The sequence below is a fragment of the Manihot esculenta genome, chromosome 18 (genome assembly GCF_001659605.2).
Source record: "Manihot esculenta cultivar AM560-2 chromosome 18, M.esculenta_v8, whole genome shotgun sequence".
Taxonomy (NCBI): Eukaryota; Viridiplantae; Streptophyta; class Magnoliopsida; order Malpighiales; family Euphorbiaceae; genus Manihot; species Manihot esculenta.
This window is the reverse complement of record NC_035178.2, coordinates 1,816,401-1,839,540: the sequence shown is the minus strand read 5'-3', so window position 1 is coordinate 1,839,540 and position 23,140 is coordinate 1,816,401. Positions and strand designations below refer to the sequence as shown.

At 34.5% G+C, this 23,140-nt stretch overlaps 2 protein-coding genes across 2 annotated transcripts; one reads left to right on the top strand and one right to left on the bottom strand.

The window, feature by feature from the left end:
- Positions 1-516: 516 nt before the first annotated feature.
- On the top strand, positions 517-7,479 carry LOC110606935. Its single transcript, XM_021745950.2, has 8 exons — positions 517-642; positions 717-860; positions 3,289-5,262; positions 5,398-5,452; positions 5,552-5,700; positions 6,042-6,128; positions 6,624-6,752; positions 7,215-7,479. The coding sequence occupies exons 2-8, from the start codon at positions 792-794 to the stop codon at positions 7,308-7,310; spliced, it is 2,559 nt and encodes an 852-aa protein (XP_021601642.2). The 5' UTR covers positions 517-642; positions 717-791; the 3' UTR covers positions 7,311-7,479.
- Positions 7,480-19,850: 12,371 nt separating this feature from the next.
- LOC110606655 (uncharacterized TPR repeat-containing protein At1g05150) lies at positions 19,851-22,717 on the bottom strand. Its single transcript, XM_021745567.2, has one exon. It carries the CDS (start codon positions 22,482-22,484, stop codon positions 20,091-20,093), a length of 2,394 nt encoding a protein of 797 aa, XP_021601259.1. The 5' UTR covers positions 22,485-22,717; the 3' UTR covers positions 19,851-20,090.
- Positions 22,718-23,140: the final 423 nt, after the last annotated feature.

The window sequence follows — 23,140 nt, the reverse complement described above, 5'->3', positions numbered from 1 at the left end:
TATCAAAACCAATACTCATTAAGGAATGGAGTAAATATGTAATGAAATTACTATTCAGTCAAATGTCAATACATGAGCACCCCTTCGCGACACGTAGCAAGCAAAAGTTCCTCACTTCCCTCCCCTGAAGAAAATCGCAGCAAGAGCGAAATTCCTTTTTAGTATGAATAATTCGCTATTAAGGAACTAATTATTTTATCTTTATATTTTGTAAAAGTATTAATTAATTTTCATCAATTTGTACGGTTAGCTATTTATTTTTGTTTTTTAAATTGATATTAAATAAAAATGATTTATTTCTAGTTAATCAGTAGAATTTCAATATATACCACTTTAATTTTAAAATTATAGTTATTTAATTTATATAGTTTTTAAAATCACACATTGATTAGGAGTTGTAAGTCATGAAAAAATGATATTAATTAATTAATTTTTAAAAAATAAATAATTAAGTAGTTAATTTACATTAAAATAGAAGGACTAAATAGTAATTTTGGTATCGCTTGAACTACGTGCCCTATCTCGGCAACGATTTCATAAAAAATCCGTGAAATCACCGGTCATGTCATCTTACCTTCTCGCCAGAGACGCCACCGAATCCTTCCTTGTCCACGTTTCACTCCAAACGGCTTCTCCTTCTCGGTGCGTGTCGCGCTATGTTTTTTCGCCCTTTCAGTATTTTGCTCTTAGTTAAACCCCACTTTTCTTCGAAACAGAGAACATTAGAACAATCATTCTGAGACTTTCACAAAGGGCAACTAGAGGGACTGAAGTTTGCTGGGTTAGTAGTCATGGGAGCTCTAGCTCCTGTCTCCCCTTGGATGCCAGAGGATGATCTTTTGTTGAAGAATGCTGTGGAGGTAAATTTCATTCGCAATTATTTATGTTTACTTTATCGTTCTTTTGTTAATTGCTTCTTCAATTTTAGTGCCTTGTTTAAATATTGGGGTTGTTTGTTATGGGACTGTAGTTTTACTCTCTTTTTTTTAGAAAAATATTTTTTTTCTAAAAAATTTTAATGTGGATAGATTTTTGGCGCATTCTTGGACTGATTCTGTCTTTCTGTGAGGCTAAATGAAGGGGGGTTTATTTTGTTAATTGTTACTTTTACTGCATTTCGTTCGCATTTGAATTTTTGGACATGCATACTATAATTATGTATTTATGCTTGCTCTATTTGTTTCTTTCGTTGTCTTGGTTATGGTGTTATAATGGGTTTCCTGTGTTGAAGCATCAGTCTTTGGATGTAGCATGTCCACAGCTTTTGCTTTACACAATGCATGAGAATGGGTTAGGAGGTTAAAGAGTGGAGCCTCTTAATGGAGTTAAAAGTTTACATCCGTTAATCCGCTAGCATCCATTGTCCTTATTCGAAAATGGGAGTTGAAGGGTGGAATTTATGTTTTAAAATGCTATTCCATCATTGTCCTCAAACTCCTTTTGAAATTCCCAGATAAGGTGAAGTTAATTAATGTTTCTTTACATTTAATTTCCTTCTTAATTTCTCTTTCCGCTTGTGCTTTAACTTCCATGCCTAAGTATATATACATCAGCTATGGCACGTTGCCTTGTAACTTCAGTCATATGATGATTGCTTCTGGAATTAAAGTCCTTCCTATTTAGGTTTCAAATGAAGGAACTTGATGCATGCTAGAGAGGTTTGTGTTGCTACCAATTGGTCAGTATATAACACATGCCAGTAAAAGATTCCTTACTAGTAGGTTTGGAATCTAGGAATTTTGACCCATTTTAGATACTTTGTGGCTAAGTGCAATATTATGTTTTGGCAATGTCAAAACTCAAAAAGGCATGGGATTTGGACAGCTGGTGTTGACTGATGGGCCTCTGTTATAAGGCATACTTGCATCACATCTTTTTTGCTGGGTTGGACAATGTGGATTTATGTGTGATTGTCGGGATACGGTGTCTAGTAAGTGTCAACTTCGTAATACACCCAGTTCAGGAGTGTCCATGATAATTATATTCACATATTTCTTTTTGCTACCTGTGCCCCTCTGACCTGGGAATATGACATAGCAGGGTGGTTTAGTCAAGGATCACAAAAATGAACATGGAGGTTAAGAGTTGAAGTCTTAATTTGGCATTAGAATCTGGAGAAATCTGATTGCTTGCATTTCTTTCAAGAAACATGGATACAGGCTAGGCATGTGCTTATATATCAACAATGTTGAGAAAAGATGTGTTGATCTATGTGTATTGTTCTGCACAAATTTGGGAATCCATTGGCTCAAGCTATCAGCACATTTTTTGAAAGATTTATTTATTTATTTATAATTATTATTATTATTATTATTACTATTATTATTATTATTTGTAGAAATCACATTATTCTGAAGAATTTATTATCTAATCGATAAGGTATATGTATTCGAGTTTTACAGTTTTCCTAATGCAGAGAAAGGGTCGAAATCCATTTTGTTCAGTTATGCCATAAAAATTAACATCGCAGGCTAATTGGAAAGTTTTTGAATTTAGTCATTAAAGCTGTGGAAACATGCACTACTTGTTATATTCTTTTTTCTTCTCTAGTTTGTTCAGGAAGCTTTAGTGTCCTGGATATCCTGTTAAGATAAGTGAAAAATCTATGATGAGGGGCATTGATAATCTTAGTACATAAAGCATCAGCTCTGAAAGTTGATAAGCTCTTTATGGTATGTGTGTCTTTTTATCTTATTATGCTAGTTTCTAATGTTATAATTTCTCATTGGCAAATAAAAAGCTAAAAAAGGTTGCAAAGGGTCACACGTATGACAAAATACAAATCCGTGGACAAAATAAGTGATGAGGTTCCCTTCAGCGATGTATTTTGTGTGAACTTGAGAAATTTGCTCCCATTATGATGTGGACAGTATGAAGGTTGAGATTGCTTGCTTATGGATATTTAAGTAGTTTTTATATGGCAATATTTGCTGTGGATCTGATTACCCACTTTTATGATATTTATTTATTGATTTAATATATGTTATGACTGGATTATTTGGGATAGTAACAAATGGGTTTTAACCTGTTTCCATACGTTATGCCATTGAGACTGAATTAGAAATCACAAATGACAGGAGACAGGGACATGCCAAATAGCTGCAAAATGTGTTTTCTCATATTTTGCTTTCCTTTTCTTTTAGTTGAGGGGTTGGAGATGGTTGCTTTCGTGATATTAAAATCAATTAATAAAGCTTGATCGCCATTCTGCATATCCTGTTAGTTTCTTTGGTATGCATGTTTTTTCCCTTCTTTTCTCTGTTGATTTCTTTCTTTCTTCTGTTTCAGGCTGGTGCTTCCTTGGAATCATTGGCTAAAGGTGCAGTGCAGTTTTCTCAGAAGTTCACTGTTCGAGAAATACAAGAACGGTGGCATTCTCTCCTTTATGATCCAATTGTTTCTGCGGAGGCAGCTTTTCACATGATTGAGTTTGAGCGTTCTGCATCAACTCTACCATCTAAATTCTGTAGAGTTGGGAATACAAAAAAAAGGAAGGCTGAAAGTGTTCGTAGTTGTTATTATGCTTTACGTAAAAGAATTCGCAATGAGCCATTTAACAGCATGGATCTTAGTTTTCTCATTGCACCCACAGATAGTAATTACATGGGAAATGAAGATGAGCCTTTCTCTGGGCATTGCATACTTGGAGATCCAGTTCCTAATCATTTTGTACTTCAGGAATCTAATTTGGATATCATGCAGCTTCCTTTTCCGCAAATTGTGGATGATACTGCCGCCCACAGTTTTCATGCGCAATTCCAGAACACAATCCAGGAAGATTTTCCAGTGGAGCAAGATAATGTGCATAAAGAGATTCCACAAATATGTGGAGAAAATATGTTGCACGCTAGAAATGGATCTGTGATTGAGGAATTTGGTGGACCAAAAGAATTGGCGGCAAACAGTGACCAGGTGCATGAATGCTCTAAGTTTGGTGGAGATCAAGCTTTTAGTTCTCCAATTCCAGAATGTGCTGTATCATTTCATAACTTGGATTACTCATCTCCTCTTCCTGAGATGCCAATATGGAAGACAGTTGAGGGAGGTTCTCCACCAAGTATTCCAGTCAGTATGCACACAGGAGACCCATTTTCACTTCCTGGTGATGATGATACAAAGAATACATGTCTATCAGAATACGGCTCCAACTTAAAACTGGAAATACCAAGTGAGGAAATGAAAAATGTAGCTGCCAGCACAGAAGGTTATCTGGCTGAACTTTCCAATTCCCTTTTGAATTTTACGAATGAGGAAGAACTTCTATTCACAGATGTTGATGGAAAAGATGCGATTGACAAGTCCTACTATGATGGTCTAAGTTCACTTTTGCTGAGTTCACCAAATGGTGCCAATCAAGATCACATGGCAAATATAACTGAACCAGAAGTGGCAAATGTAACTGAACTAGAATCTTCTGTAAATCCAGATTATCTTATAAATAAGTCTGGTGCAGGTCGTGAAGAACTGGATGAAGATAGAGGGTCTCACCACAGCAGTGATGCTGTTGGAGATTCAGATGTTCATTATCATACATCTGCATCTAGTTCAAACCCTCAATTTCCTGAAATGGGTATTGGAGTTATTATCTGCACATTGAACACTGAGGATCCAGATATCCCATGCAACGATGATGTTGTCTTCACCAAACACTTGCGTCCAAAATCATTTTCCTCTATAGCACGGCAGAACGTTCATGATGTTTATAAACCAAATCCTTCAACAAAGGAATTCTCAGTCAATACAAAAACTAGTGAAGGAGGTTCAGTATTGATTCAGGGAGATATAAAAAATCCTGGTCAATCTCATGCGTGTTCTCAGGTGATAAGATCACGGGTAGTGCCAGAAATCAGCTCTCTTCATCCAGTTGGTGATGGTGGTGTTAAGTTTGACTTGCCTAGTAGCAGTTCTACTCACAAGAATGTGAGTGTTGGTTATGGTGGTTCATCTCTAGTTCATTCAGCAAATGCTAGTGCAGAAACTGTTTTACCTGCTAAACTGAAGAAAGAAGCACCTGAAGCTGTTCCGGTGAAGCATTTTAGTCATGACACAGCTGATGCTTCAATGGAGAAGACAAATGCAAGTGATGTCAAACTGGACCTAGATGCCCCACCAAGATTTCAAACTCATCAGGCATCACATGCTAAATTGGGGTCCACAGAGATTGCACCCTTGGAACATGGAGTAAACCACACTCCAGATCCAGAAGAACCACCTATAGAAAGTGATGATGATGTGCCTTATTTTTCAGATATTGAAGCAATGGTAAACTTTATTCTATCCTTTCAAGTTTCAACAGATGAGCTTTTTTCTTTTTGTTAATTTGTTTCTTCAGTTTCTGTCATATGCTATTTTCTTCCTCCCTCCTTTAAGAGATTTTCCCACTTTCTACATTATCAGATACTTGGTATGGATTTAGATCCAGAAGAAAAGGATTTGTATTCCAGCGAGGAAGGTAATAGAAAATCTTCATATGTTCGTATATATCAATAAGAGAAGGAAAATACCTTAGTATGTTGGCATTTACGTACAAATTTAAGTCATTGTTCTGCAGTCTCGAGATATCAGCATGAGGACATGAAGAGGGTAATCATCAGGCTGGAGCAGGGTGCTCATTCTTACGTGCAAAGAGCCATTGCATCTCAAGGAGCAATTGCTGTTTTATATGGCCGCTATTCAAAGCACTATATTAAGAAACCTGAGGTATCCAAAAGAAATGACTTGCTTGATTGCTTGACTGTTTTGTTATTGGTTGTAAAGAATCATAATTTGTGTCCCTTCCAAATAATTATCTCCACCTGCAAGGCCATAAGCGGAGCCTGACTCATATTTGGATCTATCTAGCTGGAGGCCCACTAAAATTTTAAAAACAAAGTATTTGGATAATAATAACCATGTGTAGTGCATTTTCATTGTGTGATAATCTGTTTTCTGCAAGTTATATTTGATACTGCAACTTGAATATGGTGCCATTTTCTTTCCATTTCACCCTCCTCTTTTCTTTCCATGCTTAATTTCTGAAGTTACTTGTCTGGACTACACAGGTTTTACTTGGTAGAGCAACAGAAGATGTTATTGTTGATATCGACTTGGGGAGGGAAGGGCGTGCAAATAAAATATCTCGTCGGCAGGTGATATTTGCATTAGCTATGTTTCTTTGCTTGTAATTTGCTTTTATGACATGTATCATATTTGTGATTTTCTTCCCCCCAACATTCTCTCTCCTCTGGATGCTTTCATGATTCAGTAGTCATTTTCATATTTCTTTTTGTGTTTCCTATTTATATTCATCCTTTTTCTCCTTTTGGGACAAACTTCTGTACTTATTTTGTTGTGCTATAACAATATATAAATTCATCAGCGGTCATGCATGAAAAAACTATAACTCAGCAGTCACGCATGAAAAAGACTAAATCAGGAAGAAAGTTGGGAACTTTTTCCCTGGAGAGAAAGCTCCTGTTTACGGAATGTCCTATTAGTGATGTTTATCCTATGATCTATATTTTAAGGACGCAGCATTGTAAGCCAAAGTGCCTATGTTGATAGTGAACTAAGCGCCACATCTTGATTCAACTATGACATGACTGTGCTTATTGTTTTAATTTTCTTCTTCCTTCTTTTTCTAGGCAACTATATATTTGGACAAAGGTGGATCTTTTCATCTGAAAAATCTTGGCAAATGTTCTATCTCAGTAAATGACAAGGAAATAGCCCCTGGGCAGAGCCTAAACCTTACTTCCAGTTGTTTGATTGAGGTTTGTTGTTGTAGGCCTGTCTTAAGCAATATTATTCTTCAGCATGATGCATCAAGTAGAATCTCAAGTCAACTTCTATTCAATCTTCTTGTCATCGAACCATTTTCTGTTAAATATTGCTGTTCTGTAACCTTTTAGTATAATTGGTTCTCGAGAACAGGCCTTATCATGGTTGCTTTGTTTGAATTTTGGTGTGAAAAAAACCAACCAAGCTCCTTTTTCTTTTATTTAACCTAAAAATCTAAGGTTCTTAGGAATGCATGGCAAAGCACTACATCAGGAAGTGCTGTCACCTTTAGAAAAGGGGAAAATTTTTAATGTATTTTGTTTCACTAGCCTCGTACAATTAGCATGTTTGTCATATTGTCTTAATGGATAGGGAGTGTTTCTTCAAAATTTATTATTGCAGTAGACATCCATTTCTGAGCCAACTGTAATGGAATTGAATTGGTGAACATGCAGATAAGGGGTATGCCGTTCATATTTGAGACAAACCAAAGTTGTGTGAAGCAGTATCTGGATAGCGTAACCCAGAAGAACCAAAAAGAAGAGCACTGACTTTGACGCCGTCGATGAAATATCATTGAATCGGAGTGTCATCAGAAGGTGCTAATTTTTTTCCCCTGCACTTTCTGGGTCTTTTTTGCGAACTGTGTTCAACCTGTTGTATGTAGGAGTATGACTAGTGGCTAGCGCTGTTGAAAATGAAAAAGGACTGTCGTTTTCATGTGAGGGAGCATTTTCCATATACTTTAGGTACTCTCTCCTCCTCCTCTTCTTCTTCTTCTTCTTCTTCTTCCTTTCTATATTATATATATATTTTTATTAAATGGGCTTAATGGATGCAATTGCCTCATCATCCACGGCAACCGACGAATCTCTTGCCTCTTCATGGAATTCAATTGGACGAATAAATTATGAAGTTACTTACAAGGATAAGAAAAATATTTAAAATGACGAAATTATTGTATGATTAAAGAATTTTATATTAGTTTCTTATTTTTATATCTGTCCTTATTATATTATGCAATCTTCATTAAAGTTTGAGATAATAAATTCAATTTATATAAAATATAATAAAAGAGGATATGTGGTAGTTGCTAAAAATTAAAAAAATATTTATTTTTGTATATTAAAATTAAAAATTAAACACAAACTTTTTATTTATTAAAAAATTAAGAATAATTACTTAGTTTAAAATGGGAAGTTTCTTGTACGTATATGTATATATACATATATGTTGCACTTTTATAATATAATATAGTCTATAGAATATAACCTAATTAATTTTCTGAGTAGATAGTCGGATTGCTTTTCATCTGTAGATCAATTATCCAAGCCCACTGAACTTGAGTTGGCTGGCTTTGCCTTCGCTTTGATTAAACGCGGTATACAATTAATCCATTGGAGCAAAATGATAGATAAATATCTAATATTTATCATTTTAGTGACAAAAATATATAATAATTAATAATTAATTTTAATAAGATGGAAAAGTCTAATTATTTTAAAAGTGATTGTAGTTAATATTTTTCAAAATTCTTCTTTTTTCTTCCTTTCATGAACGATTAGCAGCGTCATCTTAGTTGTCTATTCATTAATGCAGAAAATATAGAACATAAAATTCATAAAACTGACATTTACGTGTCTTTCAATATAAAAAATAATAAAAAATGAAAGATAAAAGGAAAAAACATTGGCGTCGGTCCATTATTAGGGATTAGGAGTGAGTTGGAAATTGAAGCATATTGCACACAGCAAGCCCAAAGCAAAGGAACAAATGGTTATTAAATTTATATAAGAATTATATACATAAGTCTTAATATATATAGTTATTAAATTTGTTTCATTGCATATTTATATTAAATGCTTGTTAAAAAATTTCCAAACCTAAATTTATCAAAGTCCACAATTAAGGGAAAAAATGATTATAATTAGGGAAAGATCGTCATAACGTATATAAAACCACGAGTTTCTATAATGATTTGGTTTTTATAAAGTAAATATTTACTACATGAATTATTAAATTATGTAAAGTATAAATAAAATGAATTAAAACCAAAATAATCCGAGGAAATACATCGAAATTATTTAAATACTATTAAATAATTAAAAAATAAAGGGCCATTGTGTTAATTTTACATAATTAAGGGATTATCCATTCTTACTATAGATGTCACCATTTTGAATATGCAGCAGAGGATCTGCTGTAGCACAAAAGCTAAGGAATCAATGAGGATTGATAAAATTCCGGGTTCGATTCCCGGCAGCAGAAAATTATTTTTGGATTTTTTAAATAATGAATACATTAACCCAAATTAAAAAACCCATTATTTCCTCTCCCATCTCTTTGTTATTAACTGCTAAGATGGCAACTTCACCTTCAATGGTTTCAATTGATTTCTTAAAATTCAATTAAAGTGCCGAAGAAAATGGGATGGTATAGAGATTTCTTCAGCTCCAAGCTTCTTTAACGTTTCTACATGGTAGAAATGGGAAGTGAGATTTGCTAATCCAAGCAAAGTCAATTTGCTTCATTTCCAGACTCATATGCCGATTGCTCTATTTAAAACAAAATAAAATTATATCAAAAATAAGTGATAGCACAACAAATCAATAGAATCTTACTGTGGAGGTGCAATAGAAGTGGAATCTACATCTATAGCATGTGGAAACTGCTATTTCTAAATTAGTTTCAGCGGATAATCGGTTTTCAACACTCCCTCTTCAAATGTGCCCTACCATTTTAACTACACCTAACAATTTTGGTCTCTGCTTCAGTATCCTCACCACACAATTCATTCCTATTTGTAACATCTCTACCATTCCTCCCTTACCACAGAATGCATCCACCTCACTAAGTGATGAACAACCTCATCAAACACCTGTAGAATCGCTAGGGGATTTTCCAGTCAGAAGCTCTAGAACTGATATTTGCTAATACAAGCAGATTCAATTTGCTTCATCTCCAAATCCACATTCATTTCTCAAAGAATAAAGCAAAATGGTGGCAAATTTTATCCTACCAAAAGTGAGATAAGGAGTCGAATAAATATTTCAGAGGATTATCAATCAATATTCGGAGGATTATTATTGTTCATCTTTTAAATCTCTAAACCTTATTTTCAACTGAAAGTGGTTCCCTTGAATCGATCTCCAACCTCAAATAGATCACAAAGTGAAGAGTAAGAGAAAGACCATAGCAAAAGCCAAAGAGAGAATTATGTCAATTGGCAGTTTTTGTCTCAACTTTCCTTAGTTAACATAATCGACTCAGAATGCCTCTTGTTATATACTATAAGACTACTTCAAATGGAAGGAGAATAACATCTCTTTGATCTAATAAGGCTTGCGAGCTCTTTATTTTAGTTTTATGGTAGAGATCTCTTTTATGGTAAAGCTCTCTATTTTAGTTTTATGGTAGAGATCTCTTTTATGGTAGAGATCTCTCACACCAAAGAATCAAATCACAGTGAATTAAAATTAAATCTGAAAAGTTTACCCTTATTTAATGAATAACAAGTCGGTATAACATTATTTTTGTTTAATTATAAGCCCTAAGAAACTTGCCCCATCCTTACTTCTCTCTCTGGTTTCTTGCTAGAAAGAGAAGCTTCTTTTTTCTTTTTCTTCGGTCTTTATTTCTTCTTAGGACTCTTTGTTTCTTTCTAAGACTTTGCCACCTTTAGTTTGGACATTCTATGCTCCTTCTCAATGGAGGACAATGGAGGACACTCTTTACTAGTGAGTTTATTCCCCTTCACCTTTTTAAATTGAATTGTCTGAATAAAATTTTTTATTTTATTTAAAAATTTGTGATTTTTATGAGGGATTTTCTTTGATTTGCTAATCTTAAAGTATTTGTTGATTGCTTTATGCAGAGATATCTTTTGCATACAACAGAAAACGAAATATCACTCTTGTCATCTGTCATACTCCAACATATTATAAATTTATTTTGACTGTTAAAAATTATACTTTTAGTTTAGGCGGAGAATTTTGGAGTTTTAACGGTCAATTTTCATGACATGAGTTTTGCCGATAAGTTCTTTTCTACCTCCTTTTTGTAGCTTATGTGGCAATTTGGCCTTTAAAGTTTATTTTAGCTTATATTGCTTATGTGTATGCTTTAGAGTTTAATAGGCTTAATTGGCTTTGTTATCGAAAGTTTAATATTTCTATATGTTTTCTCTTCTTCCGCGACCTATCATTGGTCCATGTTCAATGCGATTTATGCGGCAGGGACAAATTAAATCTCATCTATCTCCAACAAGTTAGGATTTTTTGTGCTTGATTGGACTTGAGTTCTCATGGGCTTCAACTTTGCTTTTTTAATTTCTATGCAGTTTGAACTTTAGACTTATAAATAATTATTACGCTTGGACGTGTACTTTGAATTTAAAGCCTATTAATCTTTTGACCCCAAAAAAAAAGCTCGGTGAAAGCTATCTTTAATCGAGTGAGCGCTCATCTGTCTCTTACACTGGTAGAAGACAATATAAATGTTTTCTTGTAATAATTATTAAAAGCTCCGCTGTAGCACAAAGGCTAAGCAATCAAGAAACTGATAAAATCCGGGTTCGACTCCCGGCAGCGGAAAACAATTTTTATTTTTCATTTTCTTTTTGAAAAAACCATAACACCTTTATTAAAGCATTTAAGCCTGTAGCTAGGGGTGAGCATTCGGTCGGTTCGGTTCAAAATCGAACAGAACCGAATAAACTGAAAACCGAAATTTTAGTTTTTATGAAAACCGAACCGAACTGATTTTGGTCAGAAACCGAATCGAATCGAACCGGTCTGATTCGGTTCGGTTTAATCGGTTTCGATTTTTAATATTTTTTTAATTTTTTACACTTTATTTTTAGTATTTTAAAATTTAATTAAAATATTTTAATTTTAATATAATTTAATTTCTCTATATTATTGAAAAAACATATTATTATCCCTAATCGGTTCGGTTCGGTTTTTTCGGTTTTTTTTCTGATCAAAACCGAACCAAACCGAAATAACCAAAATTTTTGAAATTTAAAACCGAACCGAACCGAAATGTATAAAAAACCGAACCAAATTTTCAAATCGATTCAGTTCGGTCGGTTTTTTCGGTTTGAACCGGATTCTGCTCAGCCCTACCTGTAGCCCAACTCAGCAACCCCACTTTCAGCTCACATAACTAAGCAACCCCACTTTCAGCTCAAGGGATGTCAGGGGATTTTTACGGGTACCCGATCCGCTTAAACCCTATTAAGACGGATTTTGGTTTTTATAAAATGGATTTGGACGGATTCAGATTTAAAAAATTTTACCCATTTCGGATTCGGGTAACCCCACTTTCAGCTCACATCTAGGGATGTCAGGTGGGCGGGTTTTTATGGGTACCCAATCCACCCAAACCCTATTATGACAGATTTGGATTTTTATAAAACGGATTTGGGCGGATTCAGATTTAAAAAATTTTACCCGTTTCGGATTCGGGTAGGGTTCGAGGTTAGGTGATCGGATACCCGTTACCCGAACCCGATTTCTTATATTAACAAAACTAACCCTAATTTTCTTTTTCATTTTACTCTTTACTCTCTCAGTCGACGCCTCTCTCCCTCGCTTCCCTTTCCTCTCTTCGTCGACACCTCTCCCCCACTTCATGACGACTGCCGGCAGCCCAGTCGGCACCGGCGACGTCTCCTTTCTCTCCCCGATAAATCTTCTCTCTCCACAGTGCGATATCTCCTTCTCTCTCTCTAGTCAGCTACATCTCCCACTTCTCAGTCAAGGCCTCTCTCCCCCACTTCACTGAGGAGTGCCGACAGTCGGCACCGACGACGTATCATTTCTCTCCCCAGTCGACGACGACGATAAATCTTCTCTCTCCCCAGTTAGCGATATCTCCTTCTCTCTCTCCAGCGGCCGTATCTCCTACTTCCCAGTCGGAGACAACTCTTCCCTCTCCCCGGTCGGTATCGGCGATATCTCCTTCTCTCTTCCAGTCGGTGACATCTACTCTTCTCAATTGACGCTTCTCTTCCCCACTTCACTGATGCTGGACCCTTGCCTCTCCCCAATCGTTGTCGGCGACATTTCCTTTGACTGGAACTTTCTTCAGGTTTGCAATCAAATTTTTTGACTGGAACTTTCTACTGCTGGGTTTGCTGTTTCTTGTCATTGAACATTTCTCCTTCTAGTTTATTTTGTAATTTTTGTCATTGAATTGATTATTTAGATACTTTTAAAAAATTTAATTATTTGCTATTTGATTAATGTAACACTGTTGATTTTTAGAATTTATGAACAATTAATTTGATTATCTAGTTATAAATCATTATTTGCTGGGTTGCGGAGTTGCTGTTCTTGTTATTGAACATTTCTCCTTTTACTGCTGGGTTTGCTGGGTTGTGTAAATGTTAAGTAGTTTATTTGCTAGTTTTTGTCATTGAATTGAATTTAAAAAATCGGGTTCAGGTATTATACGGGTATTGTTAAACGGGTTTGGGAGGGGTTCGGATAATAAAATCAAAATATTAAACAGATTTAGGACGGATTCGGAAATTGTATATATAATCGGGTAGAAAACCGATTATAAATATTTTCTTGTAGTAACGATCAAAAGATCCGCTGTAGCACAAAGGCTAAGCAATCAAGAAACTGATAAAATCCGGGTTCGACTCCCGGCAGCGGAAAATAATTTTTATTTTTCATTTTTTTTGAAAAAAACCATAACGCCTTTATTAAAGCATTAAAGCCTGTAGCCCAACTCAGCAACCCACTTTCAGCTCACATCATTACACAGTAAAACAAATCCAAGCAAGTACACCCCGTATATCTATTTAGTTGTTTTTTACTTCATCATTGGTTTGCTTCGTTTTAAATATTTCATTATTTTTTAATCAGAATTCATACTCAACTCAATAAATTGATAATTTAACAAATATTTCCTCGCTTTTAAAGTATACTAAATGAACAACTATATTTTAAAATTATAAATACTAATTAAAAAAGGCATTTTAGTTATTTTATATATAAACAATTTACATAGATATAAAGATGAAATAGTTTATTATTTAAAATGAAATGGATTAAATAATAAATAACTTAGAAAAAGATTATTTAATTTTAAACTTTAATATTTGTTATATTACGTTATATTTAGCTATACTGTAATAAAAATATTAATATTTTATAATATTATTATTATTAGAATTGATTGAAAATTTTTCTTATTTAACATTAAAAATCACAACAAAAAAATTATACATAAAAAAAACAATTTAAAGAAATCAAACTATATAATTTAGCACCGAAAAAAAATCCTTCAATTTTACATTTATTTTCAAGAGAGAAGTCGAGTATTTGGACATTTTAATATTTTTATATTTACAGGCAAGTGATATGTTAAAGTAATTTTTTTTAAAAAATACTAGTTAAAACACCTTGTCACTTCTAATTAAATCAAGTTATCGGTGGTGTTTTTACGAGTACTTATGTAAAAAAAAGTACTCCTTTTTAAGTGAATGTTTCTTTAAAAATAATTCAGTCCCTATAATTTTAAAAGAATAATTATATAATCTTATAATTTTAAAATAATAATTATTTTGTCCCTATATTAAGAGTAACAATTATTTAATCCATATAATTAATTAGAAAACTGAATAATTAATAATTTGAAACAATATAGAGCGTTCAATGTATTTTTAATTATAAAAAAGTTGATGAATTAATTTTACTAAATTATATGAATTAAATAGTAATTTTTTTCGAATAGTATTTATTTTTGAAAATATCAGTTAAAGTGGCATGTTTTAAAAGTATTTGATTGCTTCTAAAACACCACTTTCATTAGCGTTTTTAGAAGTACTATATCACGTTAAGCCAAATCAAATCTAAAAATAATGGCGTTTTTAAGAGTGTTTAAGAGTATTGAATGGTGTTTTCAATACTAATTTTTTAAATTATTTTAAAATCATATTAATTTATAAAAATTTTTTAGTTCATATTATTTTAATAATAAACCCCAATAAAATCATCAAACCCTTAAACTGAAACCCTATAGGATTTGAAACAGTCATAAAAAATCTTCAAAAGTGAGGACTATACAACGGCAAATTGCGAGACAAAAATTTGAAGGCTTCACATTTCAAGACTGCAAGCTTGTCGATCACCATTTAGCGCATAAACCGAGTATACCACTAACATAAATTACGAGAATAAGAGCAACTATTAGAGGAGATAGTGACAGCGCCCATGACACTCTCTTAATCTTTTGGGAGTCAATTTGCTCACCATCGCAAATTCGAGTATTCACATGGATACCACTAGTAGCTGGTTCTCCCAACCAAAACACCCAAAGGAGCCATCATCACAATCCAGGTCTCAAGTGAAAACCTTCACTATTTTTCTGTAGACCTGCAAAACGTGTCGACACTAAAACATGATTGGAGATGACTCTTCTCACACTGGAGAAAAAAAGCGACTTCTTCTCCCTTAAAAGGAAAAATTAGACCGAGAGATAACCATGTCATGACTACTATGTCATAACCATGAAATTATTTTTTCCATTGAAATTTTTTAATGCATACACCTTCTTCGACGGAGATAACCATGACAATGGTATCTAATTGTCACTGGTAACGATCCTACTTCCATCTCCATCGATGCGCTTTGATCATTCTGACTGCGGCGGAGATGATAATGATAGAGCTTTCGGCAGTTTGACGAAGTTTGGGGAGGGATCTGGTGGAGCTTCCGTAGCGGAGAAAGGAAATTTTGGAGCTAGGGTTTCCTCCTGATGGCTATAATTATTTGCTTAAAGGAGATTAAGAACGCTGGTGGTGACTTATTTTTATCAAAATCCCAAAGCTACTGCTTATCAGCTTCCTCGCGATGTCAAGGCTGGTCATTTTTTTCCAGTTTTAAGAATGAAATATTTTCTTTTTTAAATTCTACTTATCTAGAGGAGTATACTGAAAAATGATTGCGCACTGTAACTTGTTTTGGAGTGCGAATATCCGAAGTGAAAACTGCAGCCTCTAAGACTAGTGGTGCCAGAGTACAGAAAGTATTTGATCATGAAGTAGCTGCATTACTTGATGACTCTGATTATCGAGGTTTGGTTCTGATGTTGAGAATATTGAGGAGGTTCTGTAGTTCGTCCAAATTTTCCTGATGGAGTGGATGAGCAATTTGATTTGGCAAGACTCTTCTCTTCGAGCAATTATTTTAATGGTTATTACTTTTCTTCACATGTATTAACCTCTTCTATATCCCAAAGTAAGAAGCTTATTTACATAACCTGTCATCTTTGGAGGTTTCCTTGACCTTTAGAGGATTTTTTGTCTGGAAGATGATTAGAATCAGGCCGTGGTATTCTTGCTAATTCTCCAATAGTAGATATTTCAGTTAGTTTGTGAAGCATGGTTAAGTCTGAAGCCTGTGGATATCTTGGGTGAAACATTGCATATATTCAATCGTGGGGAACTGGTGAGGCCTGGCCTCCGCCAGATGGAGGTGGAGGATCTACAGGGCTATAGTCTTCTACCACAACTATCGGGTGGACTGGACCTTGAGCGGCTTGAGGGAAAGAGAAGGTGATGATGATGGCGAAGATGCCAGTAATGACGATTCAGAGGCTAATATCACCACCAGTATCATTGGAACAGTAGATATCACGCAGGAAATGTGCACAACTGACCTCCTATTCAAGAAAAATTATAGAATAAAATTATAGCAGTTAGGATGCTTACATGCTTTTTTGACGGAAGGATGAAGTATCAGGGATTGGGAGATTGAATATGAAATTTTTCAGGGTTTAATTTAATACATATATCGTCCAATCAAATCGTGAATATATAACATTTATATATTATAATAAATAAATAAATGCGAGACATTTGTTAAAAAATAATTATATTTTTTTTAAAAAAAATGTACTGATTATTTATCATATTTTTAAAATTATCAATTCACTAATTATTTATTTATTTTATTATTTTTATTGATATATTATATCATGTAATTGATTCTACATAGTATAAGTTTCATTTTATAATTTCTACCATTTAAAACTTATTATGCTTGTCACACGCCTCATACATTTATATTCTTATACTTTGTATTCGTGCGCACATATATTACTTAAAAAAAATTAATAAATATAAAATTAATTAAAATTTTAATTATATGTTAAATTTTAAAAATAATTAATCCATAAAATGAAATTTAGTGTTAAATTTACTAAAATACATGAAACTATAAATGTTCTTAGTTCTTACTATTTTATTATCCACATTTTTTTTCATTAATTGTATTTTTATATTTTCTTACTCATATTTTCTACATATATATTTGAATTATTATATTTCGATGTCATATTTGTTTTGTTTCTATTTTAGTTGAAATTAATGGTATTTTAATTTGGAACAAATTGATAATTATTATTATTAATGTTGAATGTTAGCGTGGAAAATGATGACAACAGATGGAACAATGATGATTGCTATATCTTCTCGTTATTCACATATATAACGTTGTTAGCTAATAATTATATTCAAAGGTTGATGTTACAAGTTTTTTCTCAAACATTTTAGTTGCAATAATTCATGCAAAATCATCGTATACGATAAATGAAATATCTTAAAAAACCAAAAGAAATACCATAATCATAGATGTTAACAAGTAAACCAGACAATATGGCCGCTACTATTACCTCAGATTTTGCTTTTACAAAGAAACCAGGTAGACTTAATCCTTCCACTTATTTAAACAGCAATAACTATGAAAATTTATTAGTAAACTTTAGCATGATAATACAATTAAGATAATGAGAATTTAGGTTCCAGTGGTAGGAACTAATTCATGAAACTTCTCCATGGGGAATGGGTGAGTAGTTTCCTCCACCGGAGCCCGGTGAAGGATCCCAGGGACCGTAGTCTTCTACTACCTCTGCTGGGTGGTGGACGCCGTACTGTTTTCCATAGCCCTGCTTCTTCTGGACCTTGATTGGCTTGAAGTGAAGAGGAGGAGATTTAGGGGAAGACTCCAGTGATGAAGATTCAGAGGTTAATATCAGCAGCAGTGTCATTATAATAATAGTTATCATGTATGAAATATGCCTAACTGACCTCTTATTCAAGCTTGTCATATCCGTAATATGATCTTTTTGTTCTCCTTGAACCCTGTACTTTGAGTTTTGCAAAAATGCAGGAGATCCTAATTAGATCTGCTTTGTCTATGCTTCCCATGTCAACTAGTTGTTCAACTAAATGTAATTAATACCTGAATTTAGTGGTAAACTCTGGAGATAAAGCTGTGTTGCATTTGCTAGAAGTTGTACTTAAATTAAACTTGTACTTGGTTCACACTCAATGTATGACATGCACATATCTCTTGCATGCATTTCAATATAATGACGGAAAACCTGGTCACTAGTGTTGTAACAAAATGGAATAATTCCTTCATAGCAACCACTTATATCAAAGTTGATCCTACTGAATCTCAAAATAAAATATAACTATTTTACTTCTAATTGGTTAAACGTAGAGAATAATTAAGAATTTTTTAGCCAACTTCAACTAAATTTTATTGCATAATAATTAAGTCTTATTTTCGAACTAATTAAAGTTAATTATTATGAATATTTGAAATCTTTTATTATCCACGCAGTAAACGTAAGTCTCTCACATGATGATGTCAACGCCAAAGGCAAACAATTGATTTTCAATGTTGGTGTTGAAAATGATGGCATTGGAACAATGATGATCACTACTCTCTTCCATTATTCACCTATGTAATATTGACTCGAATTTCCAAACTTGTGTTAGTAGTTGATCAATGATGAAACCGTGAGTATCTTTTATTAAACTTTTTTTACTTTATATATTAAATGCATTACAATAATTAAATAATAAAAAAAAGTTTCCGTTGCCGGGAATCAAAAACCCGGAGCTCTCACAACACGAGTCTCTCGGGTTAGAGTAAGTATCCTGACCAACTAGACTACAATGGAAAGATGTTTGTGAAAACCGAATATAATATTATTGTGTTAGGCTCCGCAGAGAACAACCGACTAAAAAGTGGCCACCTGTTTAATGATATAATCCCAACTTTAACCAACTGAGCAAATCTTAAATGAGCATATCAAGATCCTACATGATTTTATTCTAAAACACTATACAAACAGACAATGACAGTTATAAGGCTAACCTCTATCACCATGAACAACACAATTACGAGTCCCATAAAGCAGAACGGCAACTTTAACTGCCGGAGGCTAACTTATAAAGATGTTATTCGTTTATTGCCCTGTATTCCACAGTACAGCAACTAAATATTCCACCCAAATTTTTTACCACCATAGTTTACAAGAAAAGTAAATCCTTTCCCGGCACTAAAATTCTATTCAATAAAAAGTGACATTTATTCATCTTTACTGTTATTGTTTGATAAATAATTCAATTGTAGCAGGAAAATTTTCAGAAACCTTTGAAATATTTTGCAATTTGCTGGCTTCAGTTTCGCCATTAAAATCCTTCAGGCAGGTTTTGTGAATTTCCTCCATTGCCTCAGTTTGGAAGTTCAATATTGAGAATGTTGTTTAAAATATCAGACACACTTCCCAGAGCTAAAGCTTACAAGCTATAGTAAGATCTAGTCGAAGTCACTACAGCAATTTCCGACCATCCACAGTCATCAATATAGTCTACTCAACCCACTACAACACAAAGTATACCTTTTACAGTAAAAGTTCCAATTTAGAGAACGTCAAAAACACTTCTGTATTTATACTACATAATGAAATCAAAGTCATTCTCCAGAAAATTGATACCGTTCAAAAATAAAAATAAAATAAAATAAAATAACAAGATCTGCACCTTCATAACTATAAACGCTTTTTCATATATCGGAATGTACGAAATTTCACTTCCAATCATCTGTGAGATTGGTCACTAGAAATTCATTCCTCCATTTGACAATGTTGGTTTCAATCACAGTTCAAGCTATTAACAAATGGGGCTGAGACTTGAGATACTAGGTCAGTATATAAGCAAAAACCACATGTTCATGCACACACCATTACATTTTCACAAGGACCATGCCAAAAGGTACCAATAAACAGAAAAGGTAATATACACAATTTCAGCAAATATATTTTGAAACAGTAGGCAAAGAAAAGAGAAAGATCTACAACCTAATGGGAATCAGGATCTTAGATATTACTCAAAATTACTTAATTGTACAAAGGGTGTGATGCCCACTGAACATGTTAACGAGCTATGTAATTCACAAGATACTAGAATATGGTGACAGAATAATACAAAATCAACAATAAAGATTTGAGTGAATGTGCTATCAATCACTATGCCCATGCAAAGTAAAACACATGCACTTATCTTTCATTGCTTCAGCCTCACTTCCATACTCTTTGAATTTGTATTCTTCCTGCTTAAAAGCAGGAGGCACCTTTCCTTCACTGTAGCACTGATTACATAGACTAAAAAGAGATTTGGACTCCTTGAAGCGGGACCCAATAATTGGGTAGCGGCAGACTGAGCAAACATATTTTCCATGGCGATTCCTATCTCCAGTTTCCAGCTTTACTAGAGTCGACATGATACCAAAACCCCAATCAGGATCATCAAACATCACAAGAAAATCATTGAAAGATACCATTGAAGAATCTGTTTCTCCATGAACTTCTAACATTTCACTAACTCCATGAGAAGGGATGTAAATAGCCCTCAGCAACTTTATATAGCCAACAGCATCTACTTTTCTGATCTGAGAACCACCTTCGCTCACAGGACGCCACAAAAGTGCATCAAAAGCAATTCGTTTTCGCTTGTTGGGGCTGCCACTGCAAATAGGGGCAAGAACAGCATAAAACATGCCCAAGTCCACCCTCCCTGAGCCTGTCTCATCCAAAAGAGACAGAATCCTCTCATTTATTGCCTTGACAGCCCCCTGAAATGTTTCAGGCTTCAGGAAATTAAGTAACCTCTGAAGGATTTCCTCCAAGTTAGGTTTGCGTATGGATTTCTCTGGAACACCACTGCCAGAATAAGACAATGGCACATCATTTTCAGTCATTTCCTTCTTCAAAAGCTCCACATCACAACGACCCAACCTGGTAATCCTTTGAAAAGCCCTAATTTGAAGAGCATTGGCTAAATCCAGCCTCAATGTAGTTTTTTCACCGATTGTCTTAAATTTTGAGGGTTCCACAATAATGAAAGCTCCCTCTCCATTTGCACCTCCGTTAGGCTTGACTTTTTTCTTCTGCAGCTGTTTTAAATGTGATATTGCATCATGCAATTCAACCCTATTAGTCATTTTCAACGCTTCCTTCAAAGCTTTCTTAGCTTCCTCAGTTTCACCAGCCCCCAACAATGAGACAGCCTTATTGAGCTGCGCCCGCCAATGGTTTGGCCACACAGCTAATACGCGGGTATACATCTCCGAAGCTCTCTGGAACCTACCCAAGTCCATATAAAGTCCACCCAAATTATACAAAGCATCCACATGACTGGGTTTTAAATCAATAGCCTTTTGAAACACCTCTATGGCCTTCTCATCCTCACCCATGGCATGCAAAGCAGAAGCCAGATCACAGTGGGCATCTGCATAATCTGGTTTCATAAAGATGGCCTCTTCCAAGGCCTTAACAGCCGCCATATATTCCCCTACCCCGAACAGAGCGCTACCCAGAAGTTTCAGAGCTCTAAAATGCGTAGGACAAAGAATAGCAGCTTCTCTATAATATTCACAGGCACTTAAAACCATACCTTCACCTTCCAACGCAATACCGAGATTGACATATATTTGAGGAAGCAAGTAAGCCCACTGATTCCCACCTGCCTCAGCTGCCTCCAGCGCCAACAAGAACTCCTCCTTAGATTCCTTATACCTCCCAAGAACATACAAGCAATTCCCGGCTCTAAAATGTGGCCTAACATCCACAGGCTGCAACTCACAAGCTCTCTTAAAACTCACCAATGCCTCCTTGAACAATTGGTGCTCATATAAAACCCTCCCAATCGCCATATGCCCATCAAACGCCTCTTCTCTGGATCTCGCCCCGTCAGCCCGGTTCCTCAAAACACCCAATTCTTTCACGAAAACAGCATAATCATGCCCCGACTCTTCCCAAAATATCCTCTTATCGGAGATCTCCGAGGATGGGCCCAATTCCCTCGACCACCCAGCATCAGAATAAGCATCAAAATTGTCTCCTTTCAATTTCCCATCTTTCGCTTGCTTGGCTTTTAATCTCTTGATCAAAATCTCCAAATCATCGACCATTTTCCATGTATCATCAAAAACAATCCCATGGTTAGGAGAAACCGCCCACGCAGCAGTCCTCTGCTTTTTGTGCGATTCCATAGCCCTCTCGTCCAAAATTGACGAGGATGACGCCTCAGATGCGATCGATATCCCTTTGTTATCGTCCAAATTGAGCTCGAGCTCAAGCGCATCGAAGTCTCGGTCGACATCACCAGCTCCGTCATCATAAGTACGCAATAAACCTTCGTAGGTCAAACCTTTCTCACCGTCGATGAACTCGCCGTAAGTACGAAACACTTCATCTAGAATGGCGTTGATTTGCTCGTCGCTGAATCTGACCCTAGGGTTCACGGAGACCACCAGAGCCGCCATTTCTTCTCGGTTGAGACCTCCATCGCGGTTGGAATCAAATTTCTGGAAAATTCGCTTCACCTTCTCTGATCTGCTCCCTCTGGTTGTCATTTTGCGGTATAGTTGTGCGGTTTGAGAGCTGGAGTATACAACGGGAATTCCAGAGCATAGCAACTCTGTTGAAGTCTCAATTCATTAAACTTAGGGTTAAATTTTGTGGATTATCGTTCTCCAATCTTCATTGCAAATTCCTGTAAGCAGGAAGGGAAAGGCGAAAAAGGGCAGGAGAAGCACAGGAGTTGAGTTGTTTTCTCTTTTCTTTGTTTAACACTCACTTTTGTTTAATTTTGTCCTTGTATATAGGGGTGGCTATCGGGTCCGGTTTTACTTCGCTAAAGTTAAATGGTTTTGAATATTATTTGTTTTACATTCAACGAAAAATTACTTGTTAGTTTATATGATGTGATAAAATGTATTAGTTATTTTTTTAATTTTAAAAATATATTAAAATATTTTTAGTATTTTTAAAAAAATTATTATTAATTTATTAAATATTTTATTATTTAATTTTTATAATTTTAAAAAATTTATTAATTAATCTCTTATAATTTTTTAAAATTTTATTAATTAGTTCATCTTTTTATTTTATATTTTTTGAAATTTTATTAATTAGCCCATTTATATATTTTAATTTTTTATTTTATATTTTTAAAATTTTATTAATTAATATATTCATATCAGGAATATTTTAAAATTTTTTTATAATA